Source organism: Siniperca chuatsi, linkage group LG19 (assembly GCF_020085105.1).
Source record: "Siniperca chuatsi isolate FFG_IHB_CAS linkage group LG19, ASM2008510v1, whole genome shotgun sequence".
Taxonomy (NCBI): Eukaryota; Metazoa; Chordata; class Actinopteri; order Centrarchiformes; family Sinipercidae; genus Siniperca; species Siniperca chuatsi.
In genome coordinates, this window is record NC_058060.1 from 10,804,473 (window position 1) to 10,825,560 (window position 21,088).

At 40.7% G+C, this 21,088-nt stretch overlaps 2 protein-coding genes across 3 annotated transcripts in view; one reads left to right on the top strand and one right to left on the bottom strand.

Moving 5' to 3' along the window:
• The window catches only part of bmp6 (bone morphogenetic protein 6), a 45,947-nt gene extending 33,822 nt beyond the window's left edge, over positions 1-12,125 (top strand). Inside the window, exons 5-7 of the mRNA XM_044177204.1 lie at positions 7,444-7,520; positions 9,161-9,271; positions 10,031-12,125. Of these exons, the coding sequence (XP_044033139.1) occupies positions 7,444-7,520; positions 9,161-9,271; positions 10,031-10,180 (338 nt within the window). The 3' untranslated portion in view covers positions 10,181-12,125. The remainder of the gene's footprint in view (positions 1-7,443; positions 7,521-9,160; positions 9,272-10,030) is intronic.
• Positions 11,710-20,872, bottom strand: txndc5 (thioredoxin domain containing 5). Of its 2 annotated transcripts, XM_044177206.1 has the most exons (11): positions 20,585-20,872; positions 19,074-19,226; positions 18,468-18,573; positions 18,269-18,365; positions 17,294-17,409; positions 16,764-16,850; positions 16,334-16,492; positions 15,873-15,955; positions 15,000-15,129; positions 13,915-14,047; positions 11,710-12,903 (listed from the first exon to the last, which is right to left on the bottom strand). In XM_044177206.1, the coding sequence occupies exons 1-10, from the start codon at positions 20,767-20,769 to the stop codon at positions 13,925-13,927; spliced, it is 1,239 nt and encodes a 412-aa protein (XP_044033141.1). In that variant the 5' UTR covers positions 20,770-20,872; the 3' UTR covers positions 11,710-12,903; positions 13,915-13,924. The 2 variants fall into 2 exon arrangements, with proteins under 2 accessions (XP_044033141.1, XP_044033140.1); XM_044177205.1 differs by having other exon boundaries at positions 11,710-14,047.
• Positions 20,873-21,088: the final 216 nt, after the last annotated feature.

The following is a 21,088-nucleotide window of genomic DNA, read 5'->3' on the forward strand; positions in this document are numbered from 1 at the left end:
AGTCTGCTTTTGTGTCTATATCAGGAGGATGACAAAATGTTCTCGGAGGTGAATCAGCTCAAAAATCTGTTCTAACAAGGACAATCTGTTAAATATGCGTCCTGGAGGATTGGACTTTACATAACCCAAAACATCAAGACCTCTCCGCCTCGCCACTCGGGACGACAGGGAGTGTAAATATTTAGATCCTACACAGGAAGCAGCGAGGCCCCCCTCGCGACAGCCGAGTGTCCGTGGCCAGCAGAGGACTGCTGGGATTGGACAGAATGGGAGGATCCGTGAGGAATTCAGGAGGGCATATGGTTTCAATACGGCATCACTCACTCCAGAGACAGGGAGGAGGACAGGATAGATGGGGAGAGCATCCGTCTTAAGGAGCGCTCATGGGGAGAAACAAAATGTGGACGTTGTCCCCCAGTTTCTGTTTGGCACAGAGCTACAGTACATCAGTTCAGGCCACCACAGCTCCAGCTAAAAGGAGTATTTCACCAATAATTCACCCTGATACTTGTTTTCCGAAAAAACACAAGATCTAAGGCCGGAAGGCAGCAATGTGTTTGTTTTTAATTGCTCTAGTGTGCGCTAGCTTCCACATAGAAGCTTTTTAAAAACCTTTTTTCAGCATGAGTTACTTTGCTCTGTGTGTTTTCTAAAAATAGTTTCCCTCCTCTGCTCAAATTGCACACTCCTGACCTGCGTGGTTAACCACTGTCCTGATTTTACTGGATCTTTTTTATCAGTTTGGTACCATTTTGTCCTCATTTTAAGTATAACTGAAACCTTAAGAGCTATTTTTGTCAATTTTCATTTAGATGGAATACATTTGGCTACATTGCTTGGCTTTGTCATAAATTACTAAAATGCCTGCTAAGGATATAAAACAACCTTTTAACTATGAAACTTTATTTTCCCTATTGTATTCCCTGTGAGGCCTTGGGCCTTATTTTCTCATTTTCACGACTTTAGCAAGCTGGATTGAAAACGACGTGTGATATTAAATGTCTTCCAGATGACGAAAGCCAAATACAGCCAAATAAATATCTGCAGCATTAGTTTTGAGATAATGGTGTGATTATATGTGTAACAAATCATCTTTGTTTTTCATATTTCACTCACAAAAGCAGACAATTTACAGACCAGACAGACTAATGTCTTGTTTATTCGCAAATTGGTCTTTTTAGTTTATATTTTTTCTTAAATTTGGAGTTATAAGTTAGATGCATGAATGTTTTTGTCAGCTTGATGCTTCTGCCCCCTCTGGGTGTGCCTGATGTGTGCACAGTGGAAAATGCTGCTTTGTACCTTGCCAAAAGAACAATACAACACCTTTGAAGGTAATTTGGGGTTTTGTGGGCGAAGAAGGCTGGGGAGGTAATGGGAGTCGGGTTGGGCTTTGACTGTGGGGGAAGTTAACAACCATCACGTCCCGGCGCAGCACAGGCGGCCTGTAATTAGGCCTAGCCAGTCATTAGCTGCACAGCTAAAAGACTGACCATGCTAACAGTATCGCTTAAAGAATTATAATAACACGGCACTTGGCCAGCGGTGTTTTTTCATCTGTCTCTCCTCTCCTCCCTCCTCCTCCTCATTCTCCTCACTCCCTCCCCACCCAACCTCCTTTTGTTTACCGTTGGAGTAATTAGACATGGCGGAGCTCCCTCACAGGGTTTAATAACCTCTGTGATGAAAGACAGGAAGAAAGATAAACTTCAGTAGTAGTGGTTGGTGGGAGGGAAAAGAGAGGAGGAACATCAGGGACAACAGTGACATTCTTCTTTCATGTCTTCATGGCCACCGGGACTCTCTCCTTCCTTCTTCTAGGTTAAGGACCCAGATTTTATTTTAAACATTGGGCCTATAGGACCCAAGTTTTCTGTCACAACTACCTCTGTGGGAATTTATGTAATTGCTACTGTAAAAGCCGCAATCCTTTCTCACTTTTGATTTGAGAAATTGCTGGAGCAAACTATAGAATTACAGTGAAGCGGTTTGAGAGATTGTGGCCTGCTGGGGTTGAAATGTCACACACACACACACTTCCTACACCAAACACCCTGGCTATAACGTCTGAATTGGCACCATTTAATTCTCGTATTTTTGGAACAACATGTGATGAATATAAATTATAGCCTTTTCCTCCTGACATAGGTGCTGGTGAAAGTGTTTAGGGGCTTAATGAAAGGCAAGTAGTGTAGCGAAGGGTTAATATCAGCCTAGGACTCATACAGTACAGTATATCGAAAGTCTCAGTGTTAAAGAGCTACAGTGCTTACGTTTATTAAGGAGCAGTGTTTCCCCTGCTATAGACAGGGTGGGGAACCGGCAACCGCTCAATGAATTCAATGTGAATCGGTTTTAGTGGAGTTTTAGTGACACATGGTCAAATGGATGCTTGTCTACTCACAGAGAAACATTTCCAGGTTAAACACTGTTAGGTAAACTTGCTGTAATATGGGAGTAGGACTGTGCCACTGGCTTCATTCACATTACCATGTCAATAAAGGAAATTCTGCTTCTATTTGATGTTCAAATATTTGGTCCTGACATCAGTACAAGAAGCAGGTGAAACTAGAATTCATGGTTTGGTTCTTTAGGTGCTGCCGAGGAATTGTTTGATATTTTAGGAAATATGCTTATTTCGTTAGATACGATTGATACCACTCATTTCTGTCCATTAAACATGAAGCTACAGCCAGCAGCCAGTTAGTTTAGCCAAGCTTAGCTTAAAATCACAACATGTTGTTTTTACACTTTGGTTTTTGTACAGATTAAATATGAGATCAAACAAGATTTTAATTAGTGAGTTTTAGAGGTGCTGGTGGAATTTGTTACCTTTTGGACAGAGCAGGGCTAGCTGTTTCCTGTCTTTAGGCTAAGCTATGCTAACTGCCTGCTAACTGTAGCTTCATATTTAGCGTGAGAGTAATATCGATGGAGTACATTTCCCAAAATGTCAAACTATTCCTTTAATGAATGAGTGTCATAAAACCATCTGAATTATGTTATTTATTTATTTATTTGTTAATTATTTTATTATTATTATTGTTGTGCAGACCTACTACAGTGTAAAACTAAAACCTGCTGGAATACTCACAAATACACTGAAGTGTAGTAAGCACAGACTTTGAATTAGTATAGCAGAAAGTAGTAGTATACAAATGAGTATAATAAGTATAATATGTATGAGTAAGTTTTTCATGTTCTCCTTCCCACCTCTGCTCTCTGTCAGGGGAAGGAAAAAGCAATGAATAGAAGCCTCATGGGAGCCGGAGCTCAGCGGTAGCTGTGTGGCATTAAATTTTTACAAGCAGGAAGGGGAGATGTGGTTTATGGGCACCACAAATCTGGGCCTTTACACTCAATGAAAGCCCACTGTAAATATCAGCTTTATTCCTCTTAAAGAGCCCCACAGACTGTAAATGCTGATGGCTTTGAAGGCCAAGAGGTGCAGGGAAAATGAGTTGTGTGTGGAGGCGTGTGTGTGTGTGTGTGTGTGTGTGAGAAAGAGAGGAAAAGGGAATATGTTGCTAAATACTATACCTTGTGTTGCACAGCATACGGCAAAGCAAGATATTATTTTAATGTTTTGTTCAATTCAGTTAGTTTAAGAAGATTTTGACAATTACAGGAATTATCAGCTGATAATATGACAGTATCTCAGTATGCTATCCAAATGTGTTAAACCCCATTTACTGCTGCAAGTGTGGCATTAAATTATCCTAAAAACAAATAGAAGAATACACTGTTAATTTAGTAGTATTGTAGTAAGTATTGGAGCATTTCATTTAATGGTATTTATAGCATGCAAATCTGAGCTGTGTGCAGAGAAGTGTAGAGAAATAAATCAGACGACCAGATTTTGCCACCCTGCCTGCAACCATAGACACCTCATGAGGAACTACATTACTGGCTACTGGTGTAGAAGTCTGACTAGTGTGCAGGCAGCACTGCAGCCTCATTCACCCTCCACCCTGGGCTGTGATTTGACCCGAAGCTGAATGTCGCGCACCATAAACTAGACGTGGATGAAGGAGCAGGGGGTCTGTGTGTGTGTGTGTGTGTGTGTGTGTGTGTGTGTGTGTGTGTGTATAATATGGGTGTGTGCAGTCTAAGCCAGTGTGTATGTCAGTGTTTGGAAGCATTGAATACAGTATGTTATTTACAGAGCCATGTTGACTGGCATGCAAATGACAAGCCCAGAGTTATTAAAACCCCAGCGGTCCATATTCCAATACAGACTCATAAATCTCTATACATTAACTGTGTGGAAGCCCTATCATCCTATAATACTGTAATGTTTCAGTTCCTCTTTCTATAAACATCACCTCAAGTTCATATCAGGTCAGCCGAGTCACTTAGCCAATCAGCTTAGTTCTTTCAATAGCTTTTCCTCTGTCCTTGGATGTTTGCTGTATATAAACACTGTACACACTACAAATGTGCCTTACAATGCAAGAAAAAACCCCAAAACAAGTTGATTTTGTTATTGTAATAATCATAGGAAAAAATCAGTAGAATCCTACAGCAGCTGGTCTAGGACAAGCCTGTTTCCTCATTTGTGGAGGTCTCCATACAGTAAATCTGTTCAGTCCGAATGCTCTCTGCTGTTGAAGACTATGGCAGGCCAGTCAGTCCGCAGGGAGGCAGGACGAGCACATGTGACCCGGTATCCATGTGTATCATCTGCACACACATATTTAGGCACACACTGATGCACATGGAGCCAAACATGCGTGCTTGAATCCACATAGTCCACGTGCACCCATAAAAGCATACACACCAGCGAACACACACACACATACACACACACACGTATAAACTGTATTTTCACAGACACCCAGTGACCCACCCTTCCCTTCCTATTGGAAAGGAAGGAACCCTAAACTGGGGAAACACCTGACTGTATTTGATGGTTACGGATGACCATTTGACCTCACTTTGCAACTGCCTGTCGTGACCAGTCTCACCTTTCATTTCCTGTCTCTTGCAGAATGAACCCGTTTAATCAGATGACATATTCATGTTCTGATGCAATAGAAAGAAACTCCATTGTTGTTCTTGTTCAGGGAACATTTTGATTGCACTTGATCTGCAACTGATTTGGTTGATGACATCTGAAAGGCAAATTTGAGGAGGAGAGTTGGGTTGAATGTGATGTGAACAGTATTTGGGAACATTTTTATGCACTATATAGATGGTAGCAAATTCCATGAACCTTTTTAAAATTAAATACTGTGATTATCTAAAGTGATCTTAAACATTTGGCATTATAGTGAGTTATACAGTAATCCTTATGAGTGCTGTATAACCCACTGTAGACGTTTCTTGTATTATTCTACATGCTGTTTGGTGGATGCTCTTTCACAAAGTGCCTTATTATTGCAGAGCACCTGCACATTTTTAGCACAGGTGGTAGAAACTGAAGCCCTAACTCAGGCAGTGTTAGCGTCACGCTCTACTTAGCCCCTCTCTTTTCTTGCTCTGTCTGAGTCCTCTCTGTCTATTTTCTCTTTCCCCCTCTCCTCATTTACTTCAAGCTGAGATGAATCCAAGTGACAAATCCAACTGTTTCTCTTTCCTATATTTGAGAAGAGTCCAGCTAAAACACACAGGTCTGGGCAGTGTGGTCAGTGCGTCTGTTCAAAATTAAATGTGATTTGATGATGAAATCTTAATGCAACTAGCACTGGTGATGAATTTAAATTACAACTCTGCCTTTTAATGAGTGGCTAAGTAGATTTGGCTGTTAAACAGATAAACATCAGGTCATTTGTGTGTGAGTGTGTATTTGTGTATGTACAGTGCCAGTGGTAATGAATGATAGATGTAGAGATGTAAGGAACCAGCATCAATGACCCTTACATAATTGAAATGTGTTTGTATATACTGTCTGTCTGTCTGTCTGTGTGTATGTGTGTGTGTGTGCGTGTCTGCCTCCAACTCCAGCAGACTAACCAAGGCTGCTGTTGGTGAGTAAGTGAGGTGAGTGGCTGGGTGGTGGCTGTGACTGAGTGACAAATCCCCGTCTGCAGTCTGACGCTCTCTTTCTCTGACACACACACAGACACTTTTCTGGTAGAAAAAAAATCAGATGATGTGGTTTGCAGGCATAGACATAAATCTATACATTTATTATTTGCTTGTCTATATATCATATGGCAATTGTTGCAACTTCAGTAATGTGCAGCCCATTTCTGTAGGCAAACAGATCCTTGCATGGCTTGACAGGACAAGTGGCTTCACAAAACAATGCAATGAGCAAATCTGAAAAAGTAGCAAATGACGGTTTTGGATGTGAGAGCCAGTTCCCTATAGACTCAAAGCTGTAAATGTTTGTTTGATATTGTAGCCTAAATACCTTAAGCACTATCCGAATCCGAAACCTGCATTGTAACCGTAATGACAAGTGACACAAAAAAACCCCAACAAAAATAGGAAACCACTAGAAGGTCTTCTGCCAAAACCGTTGGTTAACAGTTTTATAATTAACTTTGCAATGTGAGAATGTGCAGACCAACAACCAACTACAATTAAAATCACTTGTGGGCTCATGGCTGATGTATTGCTTAAGGCATCGTGGGGCCACCAAGAAGCCAAGTGTAGTTTGCCTGAGCTCTTTTGAAAATACAGGACTCTAACCACCAGTACCATAGCTTGCAATTTTCCCTCTTATTGTCTTTCTCTGGGAGGCTTGAGAAGAAAGAAAATAATCACAATAAAATACAGAGAAAGTGAGCGAGAGAGAGAGCCCTCGAAACGTCAGTGGAAAATCGGTGTCACCGTCCTGACTTCAGCGTGGTGACCGATGCCAGCAATGACCTCCTCGACTGTGAAAGCCAAACCTATACCTGGGACTGTCTGCAGCCATCCGCCCCGCTGCTGCAGCATGGAACAGAGATAATTAAGTACAAACTGCAGGGCAGGAGAGTCCATAAACACTGTTGTCACTGTGTCACCTCTTGTGCTCACGCCAAGCAATATTTGAATGCTGATGAATTCAATTAGGCATGCATTCAGACGCATTAGACAGCAGATGAATGTGAAGCACGTACAGCGCAGTGACCGCTGTAATGAGCATCTGTGCCTGTACTCTGGTCTACACCCTCACATGTGTCTCCACCCAGTGCATTACATGAGGCGTATTGTGTTATTCTTCTGCTCTCAGATTCTGACTGTAATGCATCACTTTCATAAGGTTTATTTAAGATGTTTAAAAAAAAATGATTTACCCAGGGAAGGGGACCATGGCCGTCCAATCAGCCATGTAGTAAGACACACCCTGAGGGCCACATTTAGTCATGTTGGGCTACTAGAAAGATATTAACAACATAATATAGACGTTATTGCTCAAATTCATGCTGATATACTATACCCACTCTTATTTGGGCAAAATTACATGAAGTAAGATGGACTTTCCTGATGATTTCTGTTTTTCTGTTGCAGATTACAACAGCAGCGATCAGAAGACGGCATGCAGAAGACATGAGCTCTACGTCAGCTTCAGAGAGCTGGGCTGGCAGGTAGTAAACATTTTCTCATTCAACACATCCAAATAAGTCCAAATACACATGCGTGGTGAACAGATACGGTAGTAGTGATCCTCACAGTTGTTTACTGACCGCTAGGTACCATACTGTACATAGAACAATTTTAGAGGCTAACACAAATAAAACTGACTTTTAAAGATGGAATTTGGTTCACTGTGGATCCATAGACACACGATATTGGATGTAAATCTACACATAATAGGGATGATTGTGGATTTCTTGCATGATCTCTTTCTATACATACATACACACAAGTCTAGCAGGCACAAAAAGAGTTAGCATGTTAGTAACACAGGGGAGCAAAATGCACAGATGTTTCGTCTTCTTCAATGTGCAATAGTCATTAAGCTTCAGGACCAAGTTATTTTAAACTGTTACCAACAATAAGTTTCAATCAATGTTTGCAGTCTTCTTCCTCCCCGTCTTTGCTGTCGCATTGCTGCATATCTTGGCATATTACCGCCACCTGTTGATCAGTGGAATAGTGTGAAACCAACAGTAGGACTGTGTATCACATCACCTGAGTGCACTCGCACGTGTCCTCATGCGTGTGCGTGAGATAAACAAAACAGGGACCCACTCATAGAAAAACAGCTCCATAGTACTACTAGAGGTCAAAACTCCACATGAAGCCTTTAAATCTGAGTAATACATTAATCAAACACAACTCTGTCACAAACAACATACTGATTATGTACTCTAACTGCCAGCACTCACTGTTGGTGACTGGTTAAAAGGACTCAATCCTGAAGCTAAATTACTTTTGCATGCTAATGTAAAGAAACATCTGTGCATTTTACTCCCCTGTGGTGAATATAGAAAATAAAAAAATCCGTCTGTGAATTATTTTTGTACTTGCTATACCTACAGGTATAAAACAAATGTCATTTACTGTATACTCACATTATAAACACCACAGACTGTCAGGATGATATGAAACTAGTACTGCCAAGCAAGGGTGGTCAAAAGAGAATAGTTAAAGTAGCTTGGTGGGAGTAGACTGAGGTCTGTGTGTGTGTGTTTTTACAAGGAGACAGTTGAGGAAGAAATAGAAGGGCAAAGTTACGTACATCCTTCCAAACAAGCTGTAAGCTGGTAATACAGCACTGACATCTAGAGGGAGACTGCCAGCACTCTTTCTCTCTCACACACACACACACATATGCGCACGCACACACACACAAGACAGGAGCTGGACAGACAGAGAAGTGAGAAGAGAAAGACACTGGTAGAGAGAGATCATTGACACAGACAGGTAGGTGCACTAGATAAAAACACAAAAACAAGTTAGAAAGAGGTAAAACATGCACAGAATTTGTCGGAGCGAAACATTAAGACGCAGAGAGGAAGGAAGGAAGGAGGAGAGAGATTGCTTCCCTGAGCGATTCCACAGACAGGAGTGTTTGTCCTCAGAGACGAGGTTAACACTAAATTTACCAACAGGAGTCAGGTGGCCTAGAACCAGACCTTTCTACTGTTCCAAAACAAAGACATACTTTTATCTTTCTGATAGACTAGTTATTATATTAAGATGCTTTATTTCCTCAATATGATTAATTTTATCCGCTCTGACTGTGCTGCTTTTTATGTTTACCGTCATGTGTTTCTCTAAGGACTGGATCATTGCTCCTGAAGGCTATGCAGCCAACTACTGTGATGGAGAGTGCTCCTTCCCCCTTAATGCCCACATGAATGCCACCAACCACGCCATTGTACAGACACTGGTAAGACCAACCCACAGGAGTTTACCATGCTCAGTATATTCTTAACACAGAGTTGGAGAAGTTGTTTGGAGTTTAAATCGCCCCTCCCTGCCAGGTTTTTGTGATAGTGTTCATACAGTTCCTCTGAGGGATTTATGGACATTGCCGGAGTGGTGCAATAAGATATAACAATGTCTGCAACTGTGTTTAAAGGAATGAATTAATCCTTTTTAAATGACTTAAAGAGATAACTACAACAGCAGAAGAGTTCAAAGATTTGTTTTTAGATTTTCATTGGATGGATATGTGTTTATCACATCATTTGTGTGAATCTTAAAATGTGGGGTTTTTTTTTTAAAGGGCTTTAAAGATCAATAAATACACATTGTATTCCAGTGATTGTGAAACCGTTAACTTAACGGGGCACTCCTCTGATTTGACATGAAGATAAGGTCACTTGTCATGAAGAATACTACTAAAGTTGTGAAAAAAGTTGTCTTTTATTCAGGGTTATCTTGAATTGGGCTCGATTTTGATCATTAGTTTTAAAAATCTGTCGCTCATGAGTTTCACAACTTAATGAAAGGTGTTATGCTGAATTGCTGAGGGCCCCTTTAAGACCTCTTATTGCTTTTTAAAAAGAATAACCACTTTAACTTTTATTTGTTGAAGTGTTCTTCTAAAGTGTAGTCTATTTTGAATGTGGACCCTGTGGTTTGATGGAAACAGTGTTGTATGCTAATTGCAGATTGCACTTAAAGTATTTTCTTTGATTTTCAGGTGCATCTGATGAACCCTGAGAACGTACCGAAGCCATGCTGCGCCCCCACCAAGCTCCACGCCATCTCAGTGCTCTATTTTGACGACAACTCCAATGTCATACTGAAGAAATACAAGAACATGGTGGTACGGGCCTGCGGCTGCCACTGACACAGACATCGAGGGACGATAATGCTCGATTGAAAGTTGGGTTGGTAAAGGACTGCAACTGCACCAGTGACTCCTAGGTGATGTTGACCTCAACTAGACACCAGCTTCCTGCCCAAATCCTCAGCCTGCAAGGAATGTCCACCTTGAAAGATCATTACCGTGTTCCAATAATCTTTGATAGTTTGAAACATCTAATAATATGAACATTCGTCATCAAACTGAGAGGGGACCATTGCAAAAATGACACTATATGGGTCTCATCTATAGGCAACTTCACCCTACTCCAGTGTTGAGCCACCAAGTTGTCACCTTCTCCATCAACTGTGGAGTCTTCAACTGAGTGAATGACTGTGTGTGTGGGAAGGATGGAGTGTGTAAGTTTGTATATTATGTGTTTATGGAAGTGTGTGTATGAAGAGGCTACTGCACCCTCTCTCTCACTGAGAGGGCAAGGGGGAAAACTGAACTGTTGTGGGACCAGTCCGAGCGCTGCTTTCCTTCCCTTTTACTCTCTGACACACACAAGAAAAACATGGTGTATGAGTTCTCAGAAGACGCTCGGATAATTACTGAATGAACAACTTCTCTACAGCGCATGACCCTGGGGAGTTGACTCAGCGTTAACCAACAGTAATCAGTGACATGACCTGGTCAAATGACAGAAAATGCGTATAAATGGTTTGAGAGAGATGGGAAAATACACTCATAGTTTCCTTTGCAGTGCAAATGTTAACTCAAACAATCTAATACTAAATGAATGATACATTGGAGCCAGTGGATTCATATTTCCTTCCTCTTTCCTAATGTATTTTCTTCTCAAGCCATATTTGCCCTCCTAAAATATAATATGGACTAAACCAAAGTGACCGCAAGCTATTTTAGTAATGCACTGCTCCAAATATCCCCTCCGTGTCAATATTTGCCGGACTCACGCTGAGCTGCGATTCACCAGGCTGGTTCAACATGATGCATGTTGTGGCTAAACTGATGTTTTTCTCCAAAGAACCGAAGAATACAGCCTTATCCCTCCGACATACCGCAAACGGCCATTTCCATGTTGCTGCACTCGCAAAGTTAACAAACGCTTCCACCCCTGACAACCCATCAAGAGATTGTGGAAAAACATTTAGCGAGTCAAAAACAGCTGGCAGAACAGTTTCTACGCCAGCTCTCTGAAATTAGCCCTTTGCTTTTTCAACCCTGAGGGTAAAATTATGTGGAGATTTGTGTCCAGTGGCAACATCTTCCCGATTGAACATGTTACTGTGAGCTTTGAATGACATGGAGTTTTTTTTTAGAGAACATATTTTAATGAAAAACTAATAAGAATCAAAATACCTTATGTGCCTAACCAATCATAAATTACAAAATATACCTCTGGTAAGCTGCTGTTTACATTTGTGATCATGTTTAGACTGTTTTTTGTAAATACTTGTACATTCTCAGCTTATTTATTGCACCTTTTATTAAAAAGAAAAATCACATACCTTATTAACAGACAGATGCAAGAACAAAATGAAAATACAAACTTATTTTTGAATTTTTTTTATTATGAAACCTCATGTTACAACTTGCCATTATTCACTCTTTTTGTACAAAATTCATGGGTAGTGCACAACCCATGACTCACAAGGAAAAAAATACTTCTGTCACTGGAGTTCCTTAGACCATGTGCTATCCATAAAAACTTTTACTGACCAAAAAAACCTGCCGTCTCTGACTGTTTGTGTACCTGGGTTAGACAATAAATGTAGCCCTGCATCATGCAGCACATACTTTTCACATAACCTGGGTCAAAGAGCACTTGCAGTGTAATGGGCATGGCCTAACAGGTGGGTCAAGTCACAGTTAGTCACAAGAAAGGGCGTTGAAAAGACAAACTTCAATTGGCAAAACTGCAAATGCTATTAGAACCAGGTCTGTGACAGATGGCATTTTCTTGGCCTTTGACTGTTGGATTTGTGGGTTGATGGTTATGATATAGTATACAGCGGACTAAAGAAGTTTTCAATTTGAATAATTCATCTCACTAGTGGTTATAGTCAGAGTGGGAAATTAAAACCAATCACCAGCCAAATTCCTGTTTATTTTAGTTGCATTTGGAAAATAATGCTTCTTTTTCCAGACCATTTTACTGGCTGGTGAGACGTAGAAACCAGCAGCTGGTGTAGCTGTGCGTCGCAACCAGATCACCCCACTTCCCATGTAGCTTAGACTATACCCATCTATTCAGTCCATAGTTTTTGGTGCCTAAAGATGTTGGCTTCACAGCATGGATTTCCACTGTATATGACATCTACAAATATTATTTTGAACCAGGAAAAGCAAATTATATAGACCCAAGATGCAGCTGGGTCTTGCTTAGGTAAGAAAATATCACAATCATAGTCAGAAAGGTGACATGATGCTAGCTAGCCCACCTGACCCTGAGCGGCAGTGAATGTTCGTTTCAGTTCCAACCTCAAGTATTATTACAAAAATGTCCAACCACAAAGGTAAGCTTGTAAAAGCTCTAATGAAGCATATTCTTTCCTGGAAAAGATGACCAGGTGAACAGCACTATCACAAAGAGCTGTGAATGACAGTTCAGTGCCAGAAGTAGAGCTCAACTTCTCATTCACAAGGTCCTAAACTAACACTGCATGTTTTACCCTGAACGCTGGCTCCAAGTGATGCTCCCGCTCTACTTACTGGTTCCCAAATCCTTTGAACATGGGCCTGGCCTGAGAAATATAGCACAAATACTTACATTCACACTTTTTGTACTACATTTGAGGATAAAAAAGAGCCTGTTTTAAAAAAGATTTCACACCAAGCTGTATTCAATGAGCTGCATCTGATGGGTGTTTCTGAATAAAGTGAAAATATGAAAGAAGCAGTAGTAACTAAATATGTTCAGTAATGGATATATGGGGCAACATGGTCCAGGCTTGAGACCCTGAATGCTAGGAGGAGTGGCGAGGGATGGTTAATTGACATCACAGGAGTCACAAAATGGGTAAGATGCTCAACTGAGATGTCCGTATGCCATTATCAGACTCCTGTGATAACAGTGATGCCTCCAACACAACTTCATCTAGTCTGCGTGGGCGTTTCCCTGAGAGTTAAGTCAGATAGGCCATCACTGGCATGAATAGAAAGTACCCTCGACTTAACACTCAACTTCACATTTGGGTGACGACCTTCACAAACTTTTGAACAACAGTACTGTAACATTAATGGCTATGATTCAACAACAGATCCCATGTATAAAATTTAGCATTTAAAAAAGTCAAATGGCTACAGAAGTTCATCAGAAACAATAGATTTTTTTAACAGGCAGAAACTGGGACATCTGTCCTTAAGTGCTACCCTTTTAATAAACAACAATTGAGGAATCCCGGTTCTGATTGATTGAGCAGTGCTTGCAAAGTGGTTGTCAGACATATTACTTCAATTGTAGATCCAACCAATAGGATGGTATTTTCCATATTAGGAGATTTAAGGTTGGGCAACAGCAATGAGAAATACATTCACATCTCAAAACACTCTACTGAATCATTATGTCCTTGAACACTGGAGAAAGAACAGACTGCACCAGTTTGTCATTGGCTGACTCCTTTCTGAAGAGAACCCGAGTGGAGAGAGAGAGAGAGAGATAGAGAGAGGTTTGGCTACTGTAGGAGAGAGAGTGGTGTCCTACTGGCCAGTTATGCAGTGTGGGCGAGCAGAGTGGTGGAGAACTGAGCGCTGACCTGACTGTTTCTACAGCTCGTCTCTTGCCTGCCTCATCACAAAGCTGTGCAGGCTCTCCAGGTCGCGCCCGCCGTGATGCTCATCACCCTGCTCCCCCGCCCTGAAGATGATCAAGGTGGGGTAACCTCGAACCTGAATAAAGAGGAAAGAACACCACCACAGGCTTATTCCATGTGCTTTGTCATCTTTCAAAACCAGTTATTCTGCATGCTACATATGCTACATGCGGTAAACCTAATTAAATGATGCTGTTGAAACTAACGGTCTTGTGGTAATGGAAATCCCAGATCGCCTCCTAAAATCATATCAGCTCTTTCTTGGTCAGAGACCCGCCTGTCCACCAAACTGAAAATAAAGTCATAATATTGAGATATGTTTCTGACTAAAAGACCGAGCCGTATCCTCTTTGACAGAGGTAACTTTTTCTCTAAAGAGTTCAAATTACAGTGGCAGTGGGAAAACCAGTCAGACTTTGAGATGTGAAGTCTTATATGAGAAGATATCTTAAATATAAAAACACAACAAAAAGGGTGCATGTTATCACAGTGAATCATCACTCAAGTCAGAGAGATAACTGTGGATCTTGAACGCTGATGCAGCAATTCTGCAAGCAGTACAACGTACATTGTATACAGTGACAAATTGGCTTAATGATTATCCAGTTGATTTCAAAATTGCAAACAAATCTAAATAGTAATGGGAACTTCAAGAACTTACTTTTTAAAGATGCAAACTGATTAACTGTAATTGAGCTTTTTATAACTTCATTGTAGATATGTTGTAGGCTAGTTTGAATCAAGACAAGAGCTGACGACAGTGTGTGTGTGGCAACATTGCTTTGCCCATAACAGTGTTAAATCTGATTTAGGATTACAGTCTGTAGCATCTAATTAAAGTATGTGGCAGTCAAATTGTTTTATGGGTCTGTGATAAAAACCCCATCTTTGTTTTATTACATCCTGTACAACCCACTTAATCTTGAAATAAAAAAAAAGCTGTCAGAAAGGGTATGAGAGAAAGAGCTACAAGTTCAGTTTAGATGGTGTCTTATAATATAAATTGTGGCTAACACCCAGATACTTACAGAGTACTTGTTGCAGAGTGTGCGCTCAATAGTGCAGTCCACTTTGGCTATCTTGACGTCAGTGAGGCCAGAAAACTCTTTCTTGGAAAGATCCTCCCATGTTGGAGCGAGGTTCTTACAGTGGCCACACCTACAGTTGACAGCAGGATAACAGGAATTACATCACTTAAACTGACTGAGAAAATGCTGGGAGACTGTAATGTCAGTGTTTCATCAAAACACCTTTAGAATTTTGAAAACTGGTGTTAGTAAATGCTACTTCAAACTCTTTTGCAGTTACTTAAAGAACTGTACAAAAGTAATTTGAGTCAACTCGTGTATTTTTTTGTATCACACAATATGCTGAAACTACTGCAGCAAAGTCATACATGAAGCTAAGTTCAAACAGTGGTTACTTAATATGCAAGTGCTGCATGCTGGAGCTTAACTGGGAACAGCACGTTAAACATGTGAATAATAAAACTACGGAGCCCCTAAAGTCCCGTAAGGTGATATTTTTTATCTTGTGCACACAAGTTATTTATCTTGTGTGCACAAGATAATTTACTTTAAATATTGACTGTCCAAATAAGGCAATGGACGGCGCCATGTTTCAAACATACTTGAGAAATCCACAAACTCTTAAAAGCTATAAACGGAGCCTGTCTTAGCCCTGTGGTCTTTAAAGCATAGGCCTATCATGCCTTTACTATGCAGATATTAACTTGCACACAAGATTAAAATAAATAAATAAATAAATAAATCGTACCTTTCGGGACTTTAAGGGCTCCATATAAAACACCTATGGACTCAAATTTACATCTACAGGCTAATTAGTATATGTTTATATCTGCGTGATTTAAATATCACTTGTTCCAAAAATGATGATCTTACCATGGAGCGTAGAATTTGATGAAGGTGAGGCCCTTGGCCACAGTCTCGTCAAAGTTGTCCTCTGTCAGGGACAACACGCTGGACTGCAGAGAGGAAAGAAACTCTGATATTAAACTGTGCTGGTCCTGACACAGAGCCCCTCAACTTGAAAGACTGCCATTCTTTTTATTAAAAAAAACCAAAAAGGAGCAGCTAGGAGTTTGGATGCCATGCCAACGTTTTGGACCCACATCATCTCATTAAAAACTTGTACATGTCATTACACACAAAAGTGGGACTTCATAATCATCGTAAACAGGTCACTAAAATGCATGTTAACCCTTTCACTACAAAAAGACACAGGCTGATAGATCCATTAGGACTGTAATCAAACCCTGACAAAAAGCAGGAAATACACCAAGAAAAGAAAACAGGAATATTTCTATCGTATGACATTTCTTCTTTTTGTTGTTCACACCCACCTTTACCTCCTCTTCGGCTGGCTCAGCAGCGGGGATCTCGTTTCCTTTTTGTTCCTCGCTTGGTTCCTGCTCTTGCTCCTCAGCGATGGCAGCCTTCAGCTGGTTGTCCACAAAGTCTTTGAAAGAGTCCAGGTCTCTTTTTCCTTTGTACTGTTCTGTCTACAAAAAGACACACACACACACACACACAAGAATACCTTACTGCTCGCCATAAATGTGGAGGCTATTTGAATAATTTCTTAGCATAGTGAATTATGCCATTGTCATATCAATACATTTTTTCTTTGGACCTCTGGAACTCAACATCGACCCCGGAGAACACTATAATTGAGAAAATCTATTATTGTTTTATAAGAGTGAGTCAAATGGCTGTGCTCGCAGAGATCATTTGGAATGGAAAGTCCGTAGCAGTCCAAAACTTCTTACATACCTTCTGTCCGTTGTAGAAGAAGAACAGTGTGGGATATCCCCGTACGCCGTTCTCAGAGCACACCTCATAGTGCTGTGTACAGTCCACCTAGGCCAGAAATATATGGACATGCGTTATTAAACTAGAATGAAACAACATGTCAGTGCAAACATTGCCCCAGCAAAATTTGCTTAAAAAGGTGTTTGTTTGTAAGCCAGTATGCAAACAGGTGGCTTCTCATATGACCAGCATCCTGTTCTGTCAAACAGGTAACAGGATCAAGAGAGCAAAACGAGCACTGCTTCAACACTGCAATAACAGCGTTTGCCAACAAGTGTCACAAAGGAAGCTCACATTGTTGAATGGCTAAAAAAAACCCCAGGAAACTTCTTTTTGTGGCGACCATTATTGTAAAAACAAATACCTCTGTAGTTGCCCTGTTTTTACCCGTGTCAAGGTACGTGGTTTTTTATTGTTTTAATATCTGATTAATCATTTATGAGTGGTTGTATCACAAACCTGCTGACCTGTACACAGTCTGAAGGACCCACCTTTCCTATCTTGACGTCATCAGAGTGCTCAAAGCTGGTGGCCAGCTGCTCCCAGGTTGGGGCCATGGCTTTGCAGTGACCGCACCATGGGGCAAAGAACTTGACAAAATGGGCACCTGAAGCAAGAGAAGAAAAAAGCCATATTAGAAAAAGAAACTGCAGATAGCTAACAAGAAAATTAAACACAAATGGAAAAGAAAAGAACATACAATAATACATACAATAAGTAAAAGTAAAATGCCTTGCAAAGTGTACCGATTTCTACATGGACATAATTATACACAAGTGCACAATTCTGTACTAAACAAGTGTATGTGTTCAGATTTTTGATTTGATGGAGCAATGTAAAAAGCTGATTCCACTACAAACTCAACATAGCCAGCCATAAATGAAAATATACACAGAGGTTATGCGCAACAAATTACACAACGTTTATTGCAGCTGTGTTGCCAAGACGTGAAGGTGGGACCAATAAACACTGTTTTAAAAATACCTATGTCATATCCTGCCTTTTTTCGTCTCCAAACAAGAAATCATTTATTTTTCTTCAAAACCAAAACATTTCAACTTCAGCGCAGCTTAAGAGCCACAATTTCAACGAGACAATTATCGTGAGCACTGTTTATTTTTGCAGCCGTTGTCTGAAAATCCAGAAACGTGAGGTGACAGGAGACAAGTGTTATACAGTTGGTTCGTGTTGACTAACTTTGTGGATTGTGGCTCAGGTACTCGTGTTGAAATGTCAGTTATGTCAATCAAGGCAATGAAGTGTTTCCATTCTCTAACGAGGGATCTAGAAACACTACTTAGTGTGGTTGAAAACTGAAAGTACAACTGAAAGTAACAGAAACAATTCATCTGTTTCAGGCAGGATGCAGCTGCATAAATACACAAGATGAAGTTTACCATTCATTTTCCTGGGTTAAGTGATACAACAGCACTTTCATGATTATAAATGTTCTACTAGAGCTTTACCTTTGGCTATATGGGCCTTAAAGTTGACAGCAGTGAGCTCATACATGCCCTGTTTGGGCTCTGGGGCTTTAGGAGGCTCCTGTTCACTCTCTGGTTCCTGGAGGACACACAAGAACAAGCAGCTATGGACAACACCGTTCTTGCACTCTAAGGGTCACTGGTTTATAAACTTGAGGTGTTATCTGAATTCACAACTCACCGAAGGCTCCTCCTGGAGTGTCTTCAGCATCCAGGTCTCCAGCGACTGTAGATCTCTGGGCCCCTGGTACTTAATTGCCTCCTGGTCTGGCCTAAACAACTTCAGCCTACACATAACACAAAAAAATTTTTTGAAATTGAATTAAATTGTGGGATGGCAGACTTGAGATTCAAGTCTAGAGCTTACACAAGAAAGTGTACTAAAACTCATTGACCCTTGCATGCACACACTATTTTCTAACTAGTCTATCCAATCATCATTATAAGATCTAGGACTGCACAGTTGATTATATTATTATTATAAAAGTTCTGTCAGTCATTATCCAGTGACTGCTGTGTTTGCAGGTACAGTATACAGTCAGCAACATCCAAGATTTAAGAGGATGTCATTAAGATACTGGCAGAATATTCACCTAAATGCAGGTCAATGTGTCACTTCTCTGTCAATCAGTGATGAAAAGGACTGTTTACTTCTATGTTGCAAGAGTTGTTTTTATCCTACATTTCAATTAATTTGTTTCAGTTGTTGATCTAAAAATGTGAAATATCTAGTGCAACGAATGAATATTAATTTATGAATTCAAGACTTGGCACGACGAGTACTTACGTGGGGTAGCCCCTAACCCCGTGGACATTGGAGCAGAACTTGGTGTCCGGGACGCAGTCTACTTTTACCACATACACCGGGGGCTCGTCCATGCTGTTGTATTTGTCTGCCAGTTCATTCCATGTCGGCTGTAACCTCTGGCAATGGCCGCACCTGGACACAACAGTGGTACAAATACTGTCAGTGTACAACATAAGTTATTCTTAAAGCTTTTAGTCTAAATAACTAAACTGCGGTCCTTGTTAAACGCCATCATCGGAGCACACCTTCAAAGGAAATGTGGAATTAAACGCATTACAGCCTATGTGGTAAAGATGGTATGAAGGTTTACAGGTTTATAATGGTGTCTCTGAGGCATTGCATTCTTAGAAATATCATAATGCAGATAGTGGCCTACTACTGAAACATTTGATTTCTTCACTGTCCTCTGATTAATCTACAAGAACAACAAAGGAACATGCCTCCTACTTTTCAGTTCAGACTTGTGGTTATTTCAGGCACTGAGAGCCACACAGAGCTTTTATGTAATATTTTAATAATAAGTAAGAGTAGCTCTTACTATTGTGCATACCATCCCCTAATGAGTACAGACACAAACATGTGAATACATGTCAATGAAAAAGCAAATAAAAGTCTCAGTGACAAAGTCAGAAATTTGAGAAGAAACATGTTGGTAGTACTGCTTTGTTGCAGTAAAAGGATATTTAGCTCAAATGTAGAGAAGGCAGAAAGACACTGCATGCAACTGATAAATGATATAGTCCATGCCAAGAATACCAGTCTGGGTATTAGACAAAGGTTTGGTCCAACAACAGATACCCGTGGGAGATAATTGACACTTTAGTGGTCGGTCTTTAACATTAGGAAAGGAAAGAGTTTAACTTCTGATTTTATCTTCAGATACAATCTCTCTCTCTCTCTCTCTCTCTCTCTCTACATTACATTGGGTAATGATCAAATTGAACTACTCCTTTTACTACGAATTCCTGAGACCAGCTCAAGGACCTCCGTGCACCCCATTTTTGGAACCGCTGACACAATCATCAGTCAATCACTGCGTGCCACGTAAGCACAGCTTCCCAAACTACAACTTTGAACTGTGAGTAACTATATCTGCACTAACTGTGAATCAACATAGCGTCACAAACTGTGTTTAAGCGTTCAACATTCACTAGAACGTTTTCAACTAAAATTCAACAGCTAGCGAATTACTAGCATTGTTAGCACGGAGGCCCCCTGTGAAAATGTTCCAATCTGCTAAACTGCAGCTGGCTAACTGTTAGCAGCTAAGCTAACCACACCGGTTGACCACAAGGAAGGGGCTAGATAGCCAACTAGCTTGCCTGCTAAATAGCTTGTTTGCTAACTTGCCGGTTAGCTCTAATCCAACTTTAACATTTGTTTCCCCTATTTTCGCTGTGTATGGCGGTGTTAAAGAAAAACAAAGGTTATTGCCGATACATTTATTCAACGTCGTCTGGAAAAAACTTGGTAACTAACTGCTCACTTACCATGGGGCGTAAAACATGACAAAGTGGGGTGCAGTGGGCACCGCCTCGTTGAACATCTCCACCGTGTACGTGTGCTTGGCATGCTCATCTTCTTCTGCATCATCGTCGCAAAACACACTGGCAAACAGTAACGAAAAATAAATAAAACACAACATAAAGGGTGTGCAATTTAGTGCTGAGGCCATGGTGAATCTCTCGGTGGGTGAACAGTGTCCCTGCTGGTGTGAAAAGACCGACTCTCAACGTGCACGCCCCTCTGGCAGCCTCAGTTTAAAGGAATGTGGACTGTGGATGGGAAACATGCATATGGGGATTCCTCTTATTCTAGCCGGGCATGCAAACTGGATGTTGTGTAGATCTGTGGCAGCCCGCAAGCTCTTTGCAACTCTATGCAACCTGACAGGTTCAAACCATTCTCTGAAGAAGTATGGAAGCCTATTTAGTAAAAGCGACTTTACTAGAAGGGAGATACTGCATAAATACCATATCTTACTAAAACTAAAG

Excerpts from the sequence above, each read along its gene's own strand:
- txndc5 (XM_044177206.1), bottom strand. The coding sequence starts at position 20,769 with ATGGCCTCAGCACTAAATTGCACACCCTTTATGTTGTGTTTTATTTAT. Across the intron at positions 15,130-15,872 it reads ATCAAATTCTACGCTCCATG|GTGTGGCCACTGTAAGAACC; the intron begins GTAAGATCATCA and ends TGTCAACTGTAG. Across the intron at positions 14,048-14,999 it reads CACTCTGCAACAAGTACTCT|GTTCGAGGTTACCCCACCTT; the intron begins GTAAGTATCTGG and ends CTCTTTATTCAG.